The 20,700-nt window shown below is 39.4% G+C and overlaps 1 protein-coding gene across 1 annotated transcript; it reads right to left on the bottom strand.

The window, feature by feature from the left end:
• Positions 1-2,309: 2,309 nt before the first annotated feature.
• On the bottom strand, positions 2,310-7,698 carry LOC115666059 (transcription factor EGL1-like). Its single transcript, XM_030587850.2, has 8 exons — positions 6,376-7,698; positions 5,484-5,738; positions 5,153-5,249; positions 4,984-4,998; positions 4,273-4,329; positions 3,334-4,164; positions 2,790-3,233; positions 2,310-2,577 (listed from the first exon to the last, which is right to left on the bottom strand). The coding sequence occupies exons 1-8, from the start codon at positions 6,498-6,500 to the stop codon at positions 2,488-2,490; spliced, it is 1,914 nt and encodes a 637-aa protein (XP_030443710.1). The 5' UTR covers positions 6,501-7,698; the 3' UTR covers positions 2,310-2,487.
• Positions 7,699-20,700: the final 13,002 nt, after the last annotated feature.

The raw sequence follows: 20,700 nt of genomic DNA, 5'->3' as shown, positions 1-20,700 counted from the left end.
GTGCAGACAGGGTTTTAGCGAAAATGGATAGCGCGGGTTTGGCAGTTGGAAAGAGAAAGAGAGTGTTTTTTTTTTTTTTTTTTTTTAATGTCACGGCCGGTGACGATTCGGTTCGTCACCGCAGCGTTGTTCTTCTACGGGCCGGGCTCGTCGGAAACCGCGGGCTTGAAATCGGGCCAGACGTCGGGCCTAAAGAGAGCCTCGTCCAAAGCCCGAACGAGTTCAGGCTAATATGCCCGATCGCAACTCGAAATTTTCTGGGAGCCTGTCTCCGCTAGAGATGATCTCGTATCCCAGTTTTGGAATCGGGAACTGGACCAGAGCGATCAGTTCTCGGGTGGGCCAATGGAACCGGTGGTGTACTTGATTTTTTCTTTTTTATTTGTTGTTAATGTTCAAAATGAGATTGAAGATGTTCTTGATAATTAAGGCGTTTCTATTATCAGTGAGTTATGTGTAACATCGTAGGTTTCATGGTGATTTTTTCAATTTGTGGCAAAATTTTGATTGAAATGAGCAATCACTGTTGTGTTTTGATTTGTTCTTATCATCTTACTCCCGTGCATAAGTAAACGTAGTCGCTCTAAAACCTTGAAGGGCCTTCCTTTGTAAAATAGGAGATATATTAGGGTTTTTTTTTTGCGGATTTTTCATAAATTAAAACAAATTTAAAAAAATCAGTTCGATCCGAATAGTCCGGGTGGATAATTCCACATCGGAAACTGAGAACCGGACCGAAATTCACCGGTTCTAATTTAATGGAACAAGAAGCCATCTAAAACTGACCAATCAAGGCGGTTTCTTTTGCTCCCCCTAGTCTCCACGAAATCGGTCGGACCCGGACCCACCGGGTCGGGCCACAAGCACGACCCGCGAAGCAAGCTATATAATCAGGGCCCACCCGTTCCAAAGGTAATTACTCTTTTTATTTACTTTTATCCAGCACACTGGCGGTACAAAAAAAAGTAAAATCTCTACGCAAGGAGTGGAAAGGCGGTCACGTACCAAAGTTTTTAATTTTGGCGAACGAACTTGTTCTATTCACGACCAAAAAAAAAAAAAATTGCTCTATTAAAGTATGAGACGTTTCGTGACTTATTCATATAAGTAAATATTTTTTGCACCGAGGGCGTACCTTATAATTATCTAAATCCTATTCTCCTTTTTTCCATGCTCATTTCTTGCATAAAGAGAACAGGTGCAAATGGGGTAGTATCTCAATCACTTCCTTTTACTCCATCTTCCAGCATCCTGATGTTGACCAAACAAAAATGAGGGAAAAGTACTTTTGGGTTTCTAGGTGACGACCTTGAATATGTCAAAGATAAATATCACAAAAAATCCTAAACCGATACGATAACGACAAATTTATCGTGAAATTACCGAGTTGGATAACATTTGATAATAACTCAACTAACATGGCAAATGCACGTGGAAATCCATATCAATTTGGGATAAATTTATCAACGATGTATCAGTTTAAGATTTTTCATGATATTAACACTTATTTCAATGAAAACAGATGAATGGCTCATCACAAGTACTTTCAAAAGTCATGCTTTGATTTGCCGCCTCGCTTACTAAATTAGGTGGGAGCAGTTGGAAAGAAAAAATCATTTCAATGGTGACAATTTCCATTAGGGACAATGCGACAGAGAGGATTCGTTCGACTTCGTCCTCTTTTGTTTTTTTTTGGTCAAACTGACTTCGTCCTTGAAAGTTTGCAACTTTTGGGATCTATTGCACAAATAAATTTTCAAGAAAACGTGGGCTTGAACACGTTCTTGCTTTCTTGTTGTACCAAGTGGAATGGACTATTATACCATCCCTATACGTAATAGTCGGCCCCCCATTACTATTTTATACAAATTAGGCAACAACCGATATTTAACTAGAGAAAAGTGGTCGATGATGAAGGAACTCTTTCTAAAGTCAACTTTACACATTATCCTCATAATAATTGCTGTCCTCATAATAATTGCTGACGCTCTTTAAGGAGCTCTGCTCTGCTCTGCTTGGTTATATACATTGTAATGGTAATTTAAAGAAGAGGTCGATATGGAAGTATAGAAACTTCAATTAATCTTGTATAAGAGTTGCAAAAAGAGGATAAGAACGTGATCGAATGTGTATGAAATGTCGTGCAAACCACTCTTCTAGTCGATGCAAAAGCACATCAAGAAAAGCAGTTTTCTCATCGGTACAACGGAGCGCGAAGCGCGACATTAAATGGCAATACCGTAAGAACATCCGCAGCAGTAAGAAAACAGATGGAAGTCATTGATTTCTCTTATAGGTACAGAGGCATGTGATGAACGTCTCATATTAAGTACAAATTACAATGTTCGCAGAATTTACCAACATTTTATTAGGCTATCTACTGAGAACAACTGTCGTGAAGAACTACTCAACAGACTTCTTCTACAGTGGTCTTGCAATAGAGGACTACGCTAACATCGCGGTGTCGTGCAAACCGACATGCGATTATTAGTACGGAGATGAATTTCCGCGTTTCCGAGCGAATCTCTGGAGTGCTTGTTTGATTGTTGCAGCAGACGTTACCTTCGACCCTGTGAACTGCAAATTAGAAATGGAGGTCATTAGAATAAGAGCGATCTCGACCATGGACGAAATGTCCAGGCTCACATAGGATATGCTGTGCATCTATTATATGCAATTAAGTGCAGTAACCTCGATGAAAAACGATTGATCTTGGCAAAACATTACAACAGCTAATTCTTTTCTTTTTTTCTGAAAACCGCATACAAAAGTAGTAACTTGATTCCTACCTTAGATTTGATGGTCAAGGACAGAATCCCGTCGATGGTCGATGACTGAACTGAGTGAGAATCTAAATGGAGATTGTTCACCTCGTTTATGATCTCGAGCAATACTCCCTCTCTCCAAGAGCACCGCATCTCGATTAGCACAGTCCTATCATTAATCTTGACTGCCAAATTATCGGCAGACGCATCTCTCTGCACTACAGAATTGGTCTCCGGCTCCATGTCATCAATGTCGCTGGCCTTCCTCTTGTTCACGACCGGCTTCTTGCCAGAGCCTGTCACATGGGTCCCGCAGTTATCAGAAGTTCGCTCAACCATGTCATGGGGCTTTCTTCTCGATTTCGCTTCTACTTCCATCGGCATCCCACAAGATTCCAACTGCTCGACCCTCCTCTGGAGCTCTCTCAGGTATGCAATGGTGTCATCTAAGATAGACAGCTTGTCAACCTGCATAGCATGGAGTCACAAAAGATAAGAAGCCATAATAAGAGATTCTAGAGACGAGCTATTGCGATCATTTTGAGGGAGCAGAGAAATTTTCATGTACCTTGCTGACCGAAGGAACCATGGATTTAAGTACACCCAAGCGATCGTTTATTTTTTCCTTTCGCTTACTTTCTGATACCACATGGTTCAGACCAATTTCATCGGCCTCTGGCCTCCAAACTCCATTTTCCCTGTTATCTTCTAAGGGGGACTCAAGAGCATTATCATACATTCGTGGAACTTCAAATAGGATTCTCTTCAGTACCCTTTGCGGCGTTCCACCTAGTGTTGTTTGCCGAGATGGAAACCGTCCCTTCTTCCAAGCAAAAAAACTCGACTCCTTATTACCCCTTTGAAAATGTGGCCCGATGATCAACTGGTGTGAAGTTTTCAAAAGCGATGAAAGGACACTCTGGTAATGCACATCGTCATTTTCATTCTCCAACATGGTTGGTTTCATGTAATCACAACCTTGAGGGTCATTTGCCTTGTCATCTGCCTGGACTGACCTTAAGTTCGTCGGTTCAACTACTGTTTGGGATATGCAATCGCTGGAGTTCACAGAATGGTGTAAGCAGTTGCTAAACTCATCATCCATGAACTGCCAACTTTGTGCTTGAGAAGCTACTCCATTTATCGCTTCAACCACAAATGAATTCTCCGGTTGCTGATTGGCCCCAAAACCATTCGAGCTGGTGTCTGGAGAAGCCATATCCAGTTCTCTTACCACAGGAACCAATTTGGCATCGAGAATGTCATGATCGAGAATATCAACGTCATCTTGGTTTCTTGTATCTCCAATAAGAGCACTGAATTTCTTGGAAGCTATTGGGTATTGGATTTCCAAAAGAGTACTTTTGACATGATGGATGACAGCAGGGTCCTCCAAAACCTTAACAAACGATTCCATTAGGGCCAGTTGGCTTAAATTGCATTTGCATTCTCAGAAAACAAAGAAATTCCTCATAAATGAAGCAGGAGTCAGATACTGATACCATACCAAGTCGGTCACACCGAGCTCAATCACGCCCCCCAGAAATGGAAAGCATACCACAGTCTGAAAATTCAGAAAAGATGACATATCAATTAACATTAATCCCGGGGACATGTTTACACTGGCTGGTGGTTAAGTCAGGCTTTCTACTAGCTATTGACAGTTCAAGACCAAGAGAATTAGCTCAATCACTTGCTTACTAATTACAACCCCAATACGTACTTGCAAACTGTAAAAGATGAAATGTGCCCTCGAGCAGTGAAAAGTAAACCAGGGAGAACAAGCCAAATCTTGTATCGCCTGGGCCCATTAGCCCGTCGATGTGTTAGTTGAGCAAATTTTATGGGCATAGAGGTACCACCACGAGTTACTTTTGAAGGACTCAATCACTTCCCACCAGCATCTTTTTAAGTGGATGGTTATGACTAATTAGAGCACGTACAGATGTTAAGACTAGCTAAATTCTGCTCATTCTAAAGCCATCAGCTACTTTATGAACGTGCAAGAGCATAATGGATGAGAATGGCCAAGGTGGTCCTGCTATGTCAACAGTAATGGTGGTATGGCACTCAAATACTAGTGATCTCACTGGGAATTCACCCTCCTGTTGGTCTGGGTGGCTACTTGAATGAATGGATGACATGAGAAGTAGCTAAAGACATTTTGAGAAGGACTTTAGGGTTTTTGGTTCAAATTCTTCCGAAGACGATAATGTACCTGAATGGCTGCACTCTGAGGAGGATGGTCCCACAGGTTCCATTTGTGCAACAAAATCAAACACAAAACTATATCAGTGGTCTTCAATCATCTTGAGCATATAAGAAAATCCTTGCAGATCAGATATCATCCACGAAAAATTTGTAGCTCAAGCGAGATCGTCACGAACCTTTGCCAATAGAGAGCGACTGAACACTTTGCTATCTGCATAATGGGCATTGCAGAGCCAAGTAGGTTGACCTGTAGTTAATGTTCTTCCTGGCAACCTGCAGCATAATGCAGCTGAAGAATTACCATTATGACCCTCGAGAGACAGACCTTTGGCACATTAGAATCATGGCAAATGGTTTAGCTTCATTGCAGTTCGTAGCATCAAAACTCAATAATCCTTGTCGGATTGTGCAGGTGCAGAGGGTGCAGAAAAGAACACGAGACTGCATATCAAAAGTCCAAGCATTTTAACAGAAGTGAAAGAGACTCGGAGAGTGATCAGTGATTACCCTTGGCCAATGTCGTAGATGAACGACATGCAAACCAAATAATACCACTCCGTGTCGGTGAGATCTTCAGGGGACAATGCTGCTGAAGGCCTTCTAACTTGTGGGCTGGATTCACCAGCGGATAGGGACTCATATAGTTCCCTCAGTTGCTCGCTTCTCTGCATACCAATCTGGTCAGTATTAAGTTCCACGGCTTGAATTGTTTTCCTGGTTTTGATGTCTCCGTTGTAGTACCCATCACCCCACTCCAAGACCCTGCAGTAATCACATTGTGGACCACATTCAGAATCACAATCAAACACTTAACCCTTAACCGCTGAAGGGATAATTAATTATGTTGAAGTAATGCAGGAATTACCAAATACAAGAAAAAAAAATCCAACCATCCAACAATAAAAAACTAGCCACCATTTTCCGTCCCGTAAAGATATATTCCCAGACGATATCACATAACAACAGATAAAGAACATAAAATGATCGATAAAATCCAGATTTCTCAGATATCATATAAGTAAGAAAAGAAAGATATCAAGTACATTGCAAGTAACAAAGCCAATTCCTATAATTGAAATTTCAGAATAGACAGACAATGGCATGTACAATAATACAAAGGAAGCATTCACAGAAAAAGCAAAAGAAAATCAAAACATATAATTTTTCATCAAATTAGCTCCTTGCATCTGTCCACCACATTTTGAAACTGCAAATCATACTTACCACGCTGCACAATCTCCAGAATCGTAAGAGAATAAACTCTGGAGCCAGGACAAAGTGTTTTTTGGTATGAAATATGAATAATAATGGATCTTTTCTGCTTAGCATAAAATCAATAGCTATTATAATGACCAAAAATAGAAAAGGAAAAACATGTTTGAGATGAAACTATTAGTACCCAGGCTGTCTGGTTGAGATGGACCAGAAGATTCCGTAGCTCCATTGGATTTTTCTCACAGCAAGAGCAAGCTGCTTCTTCAAATTTGCAGGAACTCTCCCCTGGTTCTCCATACCGCTTGCCATACTCCAAGATAAACTAATAAAGTAGCCGAAATACCCTTTTTTGCACTAGGTTTCTTCCTCTTGTTCTAGAACCTTCAGTCTTCTATCAAGAAACAGGAAAAAGGAATGTAATTGTTCCGAATTGCTTGCTCTTGCATCCGGAAAGCAATGACCCAGATGGGTTTTCCTCAAGTACTCTCCTCCAAATTGAACCAACAAGCAAAAATTCCAAAAGAAAGAAGAATATGGCTTTTGCCCAAGAAGATGTTCGTTGAAACGCGAAGAGAAGGTCAAACTAGATACTTTCTGTTCAGAGCATCAAATGAGATAAAAAAGAACGAGGTATGGGCATGGCCAATAATTTCAATCAACGCTGGAAGGTTGATAAAAGAAGCAGATGGCTTCTTGTTAGTAAGAGAGCACAGCGCTTGACAAAAGGAACAGAACTGAACAAAAGGGAAATATCATCCGAGTTAAAGGTATGAACATCAATATAGAGTCCAATTTCACCAACAATAGAAGAGGAAAAAAACAGTTGTGAACCCTCATCGGGATGACGCCCACGAAAGGGTCTTTAGTGGTGGGGAAAAGCATCAGTATCACTAGCCCGTGTCCCTTGTTTTGGAGCTCATAAACCAAGAACCAAAACAAAGATCTGCCCTTTTCATCCAGAGAACTAAAACACTCGGCCCTACAAGGAGACCCCCCCCTAAAAAAAACACCACCTTCTTGCAATGTGGGCACTCTGATTTTTCGGCTAAAAAGAATATCCAACCAGCTCAAGATTGAGCCCCCTAATAATACAGAGCCGAGAAAAGTCGCAAGGGCAAAAGGGACTTCAAACTCCCCACAAAAACAAGAAAATCAAGAAAGGAGAGAACTTGGCGAATTGCTTGAGCTGGCCTCTCGGTTTCTGAGCTGCCCAGAAGCCCCAAAACAAAAACAAAAGGGCACAGAAAGCTAACGAGCATCAGAAAGATTCCAGCTTCCTTTTGGGTGCTCTTTCACTCCACAGTCAATGGCGCTGTTCAGCAGAGCGCACAGAGATAGAGAGAGAGAGACAGACAGACAGAAAGAGGACGTCGTCGAGGAGCAGCCCAGTGGTCACATGGGGAAATTTAAGCCAGAGTTGCACGGTCGTCGTATATCCTTGATGGTGGGCATTTGGTGAGGAATTATAGCGAAAGAACCAAGAATAATAATTATGTTCATATGCGTGTGTGGACATCCACATTCATGCAGCGCTTCTTGTCCTAAAATCCACATTCCCACCTCCCACTCTTTTTGCTTATTCCGCTGTTCTTCTTCTTTCTGTATTTCGCTCCAGACCAAAAATGGCCCTGGCCATGGCAAAACCCTTATTCATATATATATATATATATATATATATATATATATATATATATATATATATATATATATATAATTTATTTATTTACTCTAAAAGTTTATTTTATCATCCACCGCCAATAGAATCCGAATCCCAAAAAGAATTAGGCAAAACTCATATTGCCAATATATAGAAAAGATTTTTCTTTTTTCTTTTTTGCAGATTAGAGATGTTTTCTGTCCCATTTATTGATTTTTGTGGTTTGAGATCGTTATGCTCCATCGATTTTTTTATTCTCGACGGTATTGATCTGTGCAATGCAATTGCTCCGAGATTATACCAATCGCATTGTCTAGATGTTTATATGTCTATTTTCTTTAACAACGCTAATATAAGTGCCATTATAAATGTTTTTTTTTTATCGAAAGTGGATTAAAGCACTATTCTTCCACGAGAGAAAAGTAAATTGTGTGATATTTATTTTATCGAAATGCTAACATCATATATGCATAAAAATCCATCATAGCACGAAAGTACGTGATTTTGGGAAGTTATTTACTTTGAAATGATCGTGTATGAGATTAACCGATACGTGACAACTAAGAGCTGTAGTTTTCGTCATTTGATCATTCTGTTTTTCTCCGTCTTCATGTCATCTATTCGTGTTGGTAATTTTACTCCTTACTTGAATGAATTCCACAAGTCAATTTGTTATGTATCTTCGCATATGGGTAACAAACGTTTTGTCTTAATATATTGGAAATAATACCAATACAAACCAAAGTTTTCATTTTCACATACAGCGGTCCAACAATGGAATTCCGATTCCCGCGTACGGCGGACGGCACGGTAACTCCCATCTCGACACTCCTCCTCACTAGAAAGTATAGAAACGTTAGAGAACGGCGTGATTTAATTTCGCAATCCCGACAACAACCAGCGTCGGCATTTTCCTAAAGCTGGAAGATGCTATATTTTAAATCGTAACAAATTACAACATTTATTGATAATTTAACGCTGGTATAAGTCCCGTTATTTTTTACCCAATAACGACGTCGTTAAGGTGGCGAACGGGGGGGGTAGCTTTACAGATTTTTTTGCTGAAGCGACGGGGCGGGGGTTTGAAAGTCGTACATCGGGCGAGATTTATGCATGTGCCCAAATGATTATCCCACAAGCGCCACCAATCTTCACTTTTTCAATTATTTGCCACCCCCCAACCACCCGGCTCGGCTCGGCTCGGCGCGGCACGCCGAGTTTTCCTCTTCTTGGCGCGACTCTGGAGGGCCGTCGGGGCTCGCGTAATTACTCATTTGCCCCCCCCCCCCCCCCCCCCTAGTGGCCAAAAATGGCGAAAAAAGAATGGATTTTTGAGGATTGGAATTAATACAAGTTCAAATATGAAGTTTCGTAGTCAATAGGTTTATTTTGTTATGGACATAAAGTAAGACGGTCGATCGTACTTAGGTAAAAGTTTGTGATTTTTTGTAAGACAAAAAAAAGTTCGGGCCAGAATTTTCACCCAAGGTAAAGTTTGTGCTTTTTTTTTTTTAATTAGGCCAATAAGATACCGAAAGTAAATGGTTGAGTACTTATTTCATAAATAGCATGTGGTGCAAATTATAGTGTGAAGCCTTTTTGATTACAAGGGTCCTATTACCAGTTTTTTTTTTTCGATGATTAGGCCTTTTAATTAAGCTGTTGTTATTAATTAGCCGCGTTTAAATTATTGTGTTCAAGTATTAACAGTTCTTCCTGCTACTGCTGCCGGGTAAGTGACTTATATGACTCCCACTCGTTATACCAAAATCAATAGACTCTTGTAATTACCGGAAAATAATTAAAAAAACAGTAATTAATACCATAAAAAATTTAAACCGGTACACTCATATCACATTTATTTCGGATTAATTTCTATGTCGCAAAAAATCTCAAACGGGTACATCCATGTTACTCTAAACTAATTCTCGTGTAAAAAAAATCTCAAGTTAGTATACTCGCGATAAATTTATGCCCCGTTAGCTTCCATCCAATATCCAGTTAAATTGCCGACGTTGGCACACACGTGGCAACACAACTCGAATATATGCATGTGAAATTGATCTAATGAGAAAATTTAACATAAATGGGTCTCCTAAACGACGTTGCTTTGTAAAGTCAAATCTAAAGAAAATGAAGTGAAATTGGGAAATCTACTAATTTCCCCCAAAGAGCTTTTTAACGTTTTGAAAATATGCTAAAATCCCTAATTTTGCCCTAAGATTTTGGTAGATTTGTCACAGATGTATTAGTTTAGGTTTTTTTGTAACACCAGCATGCAAGTTTGACAAAGATTAATTTTGGGTTAATGTAACACGAATGTGCCGATTTGAGATGTTTTACAAGACAAAATTTTGCTTGGAATAAACGAGGCACGACTGTACCGATTTTAGATTTTAGACAAAATTCTGGTGGACAAAATTCATGGAGGTAAGGTTTTCTTCACGATTGAGGGTCGCTCTCAAACGCTGGAGACAGCCAAAAGAGAACATACCGAAAAAGGAAAAGAACAGAAAAATGTGTGAAACTTCGACGATAGATGCTAAAGGAATTTAACAAAAGTGGTCCTCCTGCTGCAATCTGGTTGCCCCTCGCCAAGGTGGTCCTAAAAATCCCAATGCAAACGAATTATCTGAGGTGGTGACCTTTGCTTGTGCACCCGACGTTTCCGAATTCGTGCATGATCCGGTTCTCACATTACATGCACAAGAAATGGACACATTCTCATGACAGTACACGACCATTGAATTCGAGATGAAACACTATAACACACAACACATTCCGAATTCATGCATGATTCGGCTCACATCACATGCACGAGAAATGAACACATTTCCATGATAATACACGACCATCGAATTTGAGATGACGCACTATAGGGTTTGCCCCTTTTGGGAGTCGTGGTCGAGCACCGTGGGTCACGACGTGTTTGCTGAATTATGTCGTGTGTGGTCCATAAATATCTCCCAAATTGTCATGGATCGACGTGGTACGCACGACCCGACTCGATCGTTGCCATCCACATTTAATGACTTCTTATCCTTATGTTGGTCACCACCACGCCCCGTCTCTTCTCGAAATGTTGATCTTGATCGATTAGTTACTCGCTGCAGGGGGCAACATTAATGTGCATTTACTCGGCTCAGGATAACGACTCTGTGCATCCTCCAAGAAAATCCAAATTCCAACATCAATTTTTTTTATTTATTTTCCTTGTCACAAGAGAAAGGGCAAGGGGTGATCTAGATTGACAAAAAAAGAAATCCCCTCGAAACAAATGAACTGAAAATATTTTCATCGTCCATAAAAATATTTAGATTTAAATTATTGACGATAATTATTATATTTTTTAATGACTAATTATTTCGAGCGATATAAGTAATTATTTTAGGAAATTATTTTCAAATCATTCATTTTTCGCGAAACACAAGGAACCTAAAAGGATCCTTAAAATAAAGAAACTAGATTCCTTAAAATAAGATATATTGATTTTTTCATAAATGACACATTTACAGAGTGTTAAAAAACGGAATATAAATGGAAGAAGAAATAATTCTTTTAGGCTTAGTTTGTTTTATTGGAAAACAACTTTTAAGAAAACGTTTTTCGGATATTATGGCTTTTAGTTCATGGAAAATAAACTAGTCAAACAAAATATTTTCCGCCAATAGAAAAAATGCCTTCAAAAGTAAGGAAAATGTTTTCCCCTTTTCAGAGAGCGGAAAGCATTTTTCATATCTTCTTTCACCTCACTTTATTTCACCAAACACATTTTCCTTTTATTTTTCTTTTCTTTGTTCTTTTTTTCTCTTTCTTTTCTTTTTTTTCCTTTTCTTTCCTTTTCTCTTTGCTTCTTCGACGATCGAAGAGCTTGAGCCTCGCTAGATTCGACGAGCTCGAGCCCCGTCGGATCTGGCAAACTGGGCGAGGCTCATGCCTAGCCCAAGGTCACTAGAGCCTCGCCGACGTATGGCAACCTCAAGCGATGCTGAGCCTTGCCAAGCTTGCCGGATTTGACAAAGGCCGAGCTCGCTTGTGGCCGATCGCCAGCCGTCGCCGTAGCTGGCCAAGGAAGAAGCAAAAAGAAAAAGAAAGAAAAGGAAAAGAAAAGAAAAACCAAAAAAATTCAACCTTTTGGTAATTTTTCCCAAAAAATCAAATAAGATACCGTACGGCAAAAAATATTTTCTAATTCATTTTCAAGTTTTAGCCGAACATAAAAAAAAATATATTGTTATTTTCCTGAAAAATGGCTTCCAGAAAATTATTTTTCAAAAACATCATATTTTTCGCGAAACATGCTGTGTGTTAGTATATGTATATATATATATAGTTTCGAAGTACGTGCACTTTTTCTTTTAATTAGAACAAGCAGTCACGTGGTTTCACAGTGAAAGAAAGAAAACATGTCTTATGAGTCACCACCACTCGTGCAAGATTCTTCCTCCTCTGGGGTATCAAAATATATATACTCCCACTTGTTTTTCTTGCTTAATTGTACGTCTCCCTTGTCAGAATTCACGCAATAGGCAAAAGCCGGTGATAAGTCCAACAAAATTTAGAGATTTTTCATATCGTTATCCCCGTAATTTACCACTTTTGCAAGATTCTTCCTCCTTCGGTGTTTCTTGATTAATTGTACTTCTCCCTTGTCAGAATTCACGCGATAGGTAAAGACTTGTGACGAGTTTGCAGCATTTTGACGAGAGCGAAAGAGAGAGGACAAGAAGCAGCTTCGTTCGACTGATTTGGGCCTCTCTGTTTTAAAGAGGGTGGTGTATTGTCATCTTTTTTTCTTTTCAAAAGTACGTGAAAATTTTTAAGTTATTGCAAAAGAGTCTAAAAAATGATTATATCTTGAGTTCACAAATACCGATAAGAAAAAATTGTTCGCACGTCGCATGAAAAGACAATTTGCGATCATGCATAAGACGCTGTTCAAAGGTCAGCACATCGTACATTATTAAGTATTGATTGGTACTTAAAAGAATTAAAGTATGGTTTTAGACCCATTTTTTCAAAAAAAAAATTGAGTCGCCGAGAGAAATTATCGCATAACAATGGTACAAAATACTTTTTTGAATTATGATTGCTCATAATGATATATTACATCTCTCTCTCTCTCTCTCTCTCTCTCTCTAAATGACTTCCTCCTATTCATACGTCTATTGTTAGGTAGAATCGCTTTGTAATAACAGTAGATACTTTGATAAACCTTACAATTAGAGGTGGCAAAAATGGGTCTAGAACCCATATTTAATAATGTGGGTTATAAATGGGTTACTTTAAAGTTTTGAAAACAAACTTAAGTGTATCATAAATGGATTAGTTAACAACTTAATGGGTTTTTTTTTTTTTGGTCGAAACTTAATGGGTTATAAATTAGTTAGTTAAGTGAGTCATAGATAGACGGGTCATTTTTTTTAATTCTTTTAATTTTTTATTTTTCATAATTTTTAATTTTTTCTTTCTTTTCCTTTCTTTTTCTAGGAAATCCGGCAAGAGTTGCTGACTGTCACTGCCAGTTGGCTGGAGGTTGTTGGTCACCACCAGTTGCCTGACATAGAAGAAAAAAATTTTAAAATTTTTTAAAAAATTACAATCTTTTAAATATTGTAAAAATTGTCCACAATGTTTTAGCAATATATATCTTTAAAATTTTACAAGAAACAAGTTTTTCTAAATTGGATTTGATATCAAAATCTTTTAATAATATGGGCCGAGTTTGGTATATATCGCTAAAATAGCGTTGTATGTAAATGGATCAATGTGGGTCGGATTATTTTCGATTCGATCCGACCTACCGGTTTGATTGGTCTATTTATGATGTCGGGTAAAGAAAGTAATTTTAAAATTGTGATTGTTGATGTTACTTATGACATATACATGAAAGAAAAAGGAAAATAATCTTTGGATTTGCTTGTAATACGGGGGAAAAAACCACCAAAAACCTCAAACTTTGCCATCTGTGACACATTTACCCCGAACTTTTTTTTGTGACACCAAAAACCCTGAACTTTGCTTTTTGTGACACATTTACCCCAATGTATTTAGTCCATGGGCATTTTCGTCTTTTTTTTTCCTTTCCGGCGAGGGGGGGCCTCGCCGGTGTTGGGCGAGGTTCGCCCTCGCCTAGGCGAGCGAGGGCGGCCCTCGCCCGACTTAGGCGAGGGTCGACCTCGCCTGAGTCGCTGGCGAGGGTCGCCCTCGCCTGGGCGAGCGAGGGCGGCCCTCGCCCGATCCGGGAGGTCGACCTCGCCGGCGTCGGGCGAGGGTCACCCTCACTGGGGCGAGCGAGGCGCCTCGCCTAACGCCGGCGAGGGCGGCCCTCGCGACGGGCGAGGGCGACCCTCGCTCGACGCCGGCGAGGTTCGCCCTCGCCTAGGCGAGCGAGGGCGGCCCTCGCCCGACTCAGCGAGGTCGACCCTCGCCCGACGCCGGCGAGGGTCGACCTCGCCGAGCCCTGGGCGAGGGCCGCCCTCGCTCGCCTGCGAGGGCGAGCCTCGCCGACGCCGGCGAGGGCCGCCCTCGCCAAATCTGGCGAGGACGGCCCTCGCTCGATGCTGGCGAGGGCCCCCGTCGCCGGATCCGGCAAGGGCAGCCCTCACCCGACGCCGGCGAGGCCTCCTCTCGCCGGAAAGGAAAAAAAAAGAAAAAGCAAAAAAGACGAAAATGCCCATGGACTAAATACATTGGGGTAAATGTGTCACAAAAAGCAAAGTTCGGGGTTTTTGGTGTCACAAAAAAAAGTTCGGAGTAAATGTGTCACAAATGGCAAAATTTGAGATTTTTGGTGGTTTTTTCATGTAATACGGTGATGCCACGAACGACACGAGGCGTGATTTCGCTGCCGACAAAAGAGTCGCTTTCGGATTTAATGGTCTTGCAGACGAAACAAAATTTATCCTAGCTGTTGAAAATTGTCGTCCCGTGCTTTTTTTTTTATATGAAAGAGAGCTTTTGCTAGCTTCCTTCCTTCTGGAATTTTCGCCGACGGTTTGCGATTGAGCCGCCTAGGCTCGAAAAGCGCGCATCGTAGTCTACGTGTGAATTTTTCTTTTCATTTTTTGTGTTTGTGTTTTTTTGCAACCCCGACCCGAACGACACGGGACGACAGGAACATCGATTGCTTGGTTCATCGTTGTCGAGGAAATGGAATCTCGTGAGATTTTTCGGTGGTCCTCTTTATATGATGACAAAATATAATAATAATAATAATAATAAATTCGAAGATATATTTTTAAAAAATCGTTCACTCCAGCATCGATCGTACCACGTATGGCGGGCGGCGTCGGCGTCCGTGTCAGAGATTTTCCGGCCAGAATTGGTAGGATTGACTCATTTGGTAAAACATGAAAATATTCATGATTCAATTGGCACAATTAAAAAATTGAAAATTGAATTGGAAAAAGTGTAATAAATTTAATACTTTTATTTTATATTTTTCCCCGAAATCAGAAAAAGTATTTCCATATAGTATTGAGGACGCTTATTAGATGTACTCAACAAAAATGTTACAATTATAGAAATTTTAATTGTACATAAGACAAGAAAAATTGCACAACTCTGATTGTTCCGCGGAAAATTGATGGTTTTGAAATTATTTTATTAAAAATAGTCGTTTGTATCGCTTGAAATAATTAGTCAATGAAAAATAGTTTCATTATCAATAATAATTTTTGTCAACATATTTTCGTGAACGATTAAAATATTTTCGTTCATTTATTTTTGTGAGCGATACAAGTAATTTTTTTTAAGAAAGCATTTTCAAAATTATTTATTTTCCGTGAAATAAATGCATCCTAAAAGATGCTTGAAACCGAGGTTCACTAGTATCCGCATCACTCCATGATCTGTCTTTTCCTTTTATATTAAACTTATGGTATTAGCGCTTGTTTTGACATTATGTTCAATTCAATCGCCATTTAGACGTTTCGTTCTATTTTCATAGTTTAATTTCTTATGAGTAAGATATCGTAGTTCTCTTCTTCGATTCGTAGTTATGCGTATATTTCTCGGAACAGAAATGATTTAGAATACCAGCCAAGTGCATCTATTTCTCTGAACAGCTCTTTCTTTGGCATTTAGCAACATAAGAAAAATATCCCAAAAATTTAAAAAAGAGCGGCATCAAATATTAGGGAAAATACTACAAAAAATCCCAAACTATGCCACTTGTGATAAATTTACCTTGAACTTTTTTTTGCGATACGAAAAATCCCAAACTATGCCACTTGTGACGCATTTACCCCACAATATTTTTGTCGCGGGAAAGAGAGAAGAAAGAAAAAAAAAGGGAAAAAAAACGAAAATGCCCTTGGGCAAAAGTATTGTGGGGTAAATGTGTCACAAGTGGCATAGTTTGGGGTTTTTCATGTATCTAAAAAAAATTCAGGGTAAATTTATCACAAGTGGCATAGTTTGGGATTTTTTGTGGTGTTTTCCCTAAATATTAATTACTAAGGGGTTGCCCTAGGCGATGAAGCCAAACTTATAACCGCTGTTGAAGAAATTAAGGGTGGAAGGAAAATTCAACTTTGAATTTCAGGTCAGTAAGCTACAATAAATTAGCTTTTTTATATATAATAATATAATTATATCTTCGCATACTGGCCACCTTGTTTTGCTCGTGTGCTTGGCATCTAGCTCGTGTGTGTCACGTGATATACAGTAGCTCTTATTTAAGAAAAAAATAATATTTTATTCTACATTTATTTAGAAATTCGCGAGAATGTGGAGAAATGAAGATATATTTCACCCAATGGAGCGATGACAAAACGGTCAAAGGACGTGAATCTCTACTTTGAATTGAAAATATTAAAAGGACGGAATGAATGCGAATTCCTTACTATTTTTATTAGTTTCTCTTCGATTATTGCGTAACCTCTAGACTTGACTTCTTGGAACAAGTCACAAAGTCGTGTGTCGAGAAAAATTCGATGCATTGTGATATGGTTTAGAACTTTTAAAAAAGTTGTGACAAAAAAAAAGAACTTTTAGAAAAGGTAATATAATTTACTTTAAATATAAATTTGAGTGTGTGTATACATATGTTATATATATTTGATGTGTATCTATATCGTTCTTTTTGAAAGAAACATTGTCTGATGAGTTGATTACTCGAGAGAACTACAGCCATATATTATTAGCAGTTTATTATTGAGTGTTTTCAAGGCGCATTTGTCGAGCAAATAATTAAGGAAAGCTAACAATTTTCAATGCGCGATTATTTCGTATTATGTATAATCAGTGCATTGCAAACCGAACTATTCCTAACTAAGCATATCATTTAACAAGTGCCGCGGAATATTCGTCCGCAGGACCCATGTTATTAAGTCTAAGTGCTCTTTCGTCTCACTTTTACATTTCCTAGACTGCTCTTTTATCCTTTTCTATGGACAAAAATGCCATTGACTACAAAATTCTTTCTGAAAGGTAAGGAAGGAGAAGGACAGACAGTCACGGGAGGGCTACGCGTGAATTATGCAAGAAAATGATTGACTTAATTGTATAAGTAAATAGATATATATATATACCTGCTCGTCGTGCGGACTTTTATAAAATATATGAAGTGATGACTAAATTTATAGTAATTCACTGGTACGATATTTAGCAACTAACATGTGTCACGACCTCCTGAAATTTAGGTGTTAACAACATGTACAAGGATAGTTGACGACATTTTATACAGTAAGTCGTGAGAAAAAAAGTACAAACTATTATTTTTAATATCTCGTGAACATTGACTCGTTGCAATATTGTAATTTGGTCATTTTTTAATGAAATTTTGATTGGTATAGAACATAGAATTTCGTCATATTTTCTCTCTTACTTGTCTTCGCGTCTTCTCCCATAAGGAAATAAAAAAAGGATTTTAATGTTGAGTGAAAAGATATCTATAGTAAATACGAACTCCAATTCAATTTGTAAGTTTCTCAGCAAATCCTATAGCTTTCGCTATTAACTATCTACTCGTATTGAGTCAATGCCCGTTCCCAATTCAAATCTAGATAAACCCGTTTACTAGAATTGAAATCACAATAAAATAATACAAAAAAATGATCATGCATATAATATCTGAAAATTCGAAAAGAAAAGCAACCCTAAATTATTTTAAGCATGGACCGCGGACAATCCATACAGCACTTTCCCAATACGCAGAATGTAAAATTAAGCTCCAAAAATTGTTGGAGCAATACCACTAAAAATGTACAGTATACCGAGACTAATTTTTATTTCTCGGACTTTGCTTCTTTTGTAAGAGATACAGGTAAAATAATTTGCAAAATAGGTTTCCAGAAATTATTCTTTTTTTTTGCCATGAGTCTCGTATGAGTTTGCAATACCGAAACCAACAAAAATTTTGCAAATGAATAACATCACTTTTTTAGGAAGATGAAAGATTGGCGGTTTTCTATGGGGACTGTTGCGATCCCCGGTTCCAATTTACCAGAATCAGTAAGTACCGATTTGGTTCCTAATTCTAGATGTGGAATTGCCCATCTGAACCGGATCGGTAATATATATAATATATAATTTTTAAGAAAAATTTCCAAAAAAAAAATTTATTTTAAGAAAAATGAAAATCCTAAAATCCCAATTTAAAGCTCGACGCCCATCACCTGAGTGCTCTCGCCTAGTCCGAGTCGTCTCTCTATCTCTAACCCGTGGTCTCGACTCTCAAGCTCAATGCCCATCAATTCACGGCCTCGACTTTTAATTCTCATCGATTCACAACTGTGCCTCCGGCCGTTTATCGTCTCCCTCTCTCGCTCTCAGTCATCTCAATTTGCATGAAACTTGGTGGGAGAATCCGATTCCAATTTTTAGAAATCAATCTTTATTGGGCGATTTCCGGTTTCATGGTGAGAACCGCCCATCCGATCATGCTCACCCCCGGTGAAGAGAGGAGAGGAGAGCAGAGAGACAGAGAGCTAAGGATTCTTTTATTTTTGTCGGTGGGACACGACGTCTAGACAGGTGGCGCACATCGAACGGTCGAGACGCGGGGACAGCAAGATGGGTTCAGGCACAGGGGAACACCCCCTCCCCCCACCCTGGCTCGCGACTCTCGAGGGCTCCGATGGGGCGGCGGGCGTGGCTCGGGGCAAATCAGTCCCTCCCACTTTGACATCGGCTCAGCCGGCGCTCCACGCGAGCCGACTCGTACGGAGAGCCCCATTTTCTCCTCTTTTTTCCGAATTTTTCCCGAAATAAAAAACTACAAAAAGAATTTTCCGTGACAGAAAACGTCGCGCGTGTGGGGCCCCAGAAGAAAGAGCGCAGCGACCCTTCCAAGGGGACGTGAGGTGGGGGGGGGGAGTACGTGTTAATTCATTCTAAAATACGTGTCACCTACCCGTCAAACCGCACTCCCGCGGCGGCTGCCCGGTCACATTCATTGGATCCTCGCCAAGGTGGGTCTTCGACACGTGTCGCGACGCTAGCCGGCGATGCGCACGAAGGAAGCAAGCAAGCCAAGGAAAAAAAAAAAGGAAAGAATGAATAAATAAATTTCCCGGCGCATCGGGTTATCTCCTAATCCTAACACCTCCTCCTCGCGTGAAACATTGAAAAAATCGACGACTTTAATCTTCCCCGGCGCTTTGCTAATCAATGCAAGTTATGACTATAGGGATAGCGCCATTGATTAGTACCAACTAAAGTGGGTTTTCCTTAGAACTTGCTAAATTACATAAGGAAAAAAAAAAGGAAAGAAAATTCGATAAACGTGAAACCCCTCGAGCTAGCTAGGGCGGGTAGGTGGGTAGTGGGGAATATAAATAGTCAACCTCAAAACTTTTCGCCGATGAATTTTGACGAAGCATAATTGCGAATTAGGGAAAATAATGGGCAACGCAGGAATTCGAAACTAATGAAGACGACTGCTTAGGTAACCCCCTTAATTAATTCCATCGTACAATCTATGTTTAAGCTGCCATCAATGGACGACATGATTTGATTGGAAATTTCTCCTTCACTTTGTTCGCGTCATTCTTGCGCTTCTTCCCGACTTACTTTTTCCCTAGCCAATTATCGCTTACTAATCACTGTCAGACATACCAAACTGATTGATCGAGTCGGATTAGAAATGATTCGACACAGATTGACTCATTTGATCAATTTTCATGAAATATAAATTTAGCGATTCATGCCCCGACCCAACTCATGCTCAATTCTTACGCGATCCATGTTTTCTAAATAGTTTGATATTTAACTCAATCTAAAAATTCATAACTGAGATAAGAATGCGGAGTGATCAAGCACGAGATCGAGCGAGGCACAAGAGAGTGAAAAGAGAGTCATAAAAGTTGGTCAAGTCCAAGTAAGTTATGAACCCATTTAATATTTATATTATTTTAAGCCTTTTCATTTTAAACCCATTTACTGAATATAGCCAGCCCATATAATAATTTAGCCCATAAAAATGAGTTAAGAAATCGTTTTATGACTCATTTTGACAGGTTTACGACACCATGAGCTGTTTGAGCTTCTTATGAGGTGAGGCAAAGGAAAGGTTCTCCTTTTCCGTTGAATATTAGAAACTGGGTAGTTTATACAGGAAATAATAGTTATTATTTTTAATTTACACAATTAATTGCGTACCCCTTATCAAACCATCGGCTTTAACGCTAGAAAATTCGGGATACACCGTAAGATCATCTCAAGTGAAATTAGAGCGATCATTAATCGACATGATGCGTGTCTCGGGGAAGATTAGTAAGCTACTTACAGAGACACAACATGTATAAATGATTAATAGTGACCCCTGACCAATTTTATAGAATTTTTATAAACATCACCCTAGACCAAGTCAAATGTGGTGAGTGCGAATGAGAGACCAAATTGGTC

Source organism: Syzygium oleosum, unplaced genomic scaffold (genome assembly GCF_021117445.2).
Source record: "Syzygium oleosum isolate NSW1041296 unplaced genomic scaffold, Sole_v2.1 Sole_v2.15, whole genome shotgun sequence".
Taxonomy (NCBI): domain Eukaryota; kingdom Viridiplantae; phylum Streptophyta; class Magnoliopsida; order Myrtales; family Myrtaceae; genus Syzygium; species Syzygium oleosum.
This window is presented reverse-complemented; position numbering and strand designations above follow the sequence as displayed.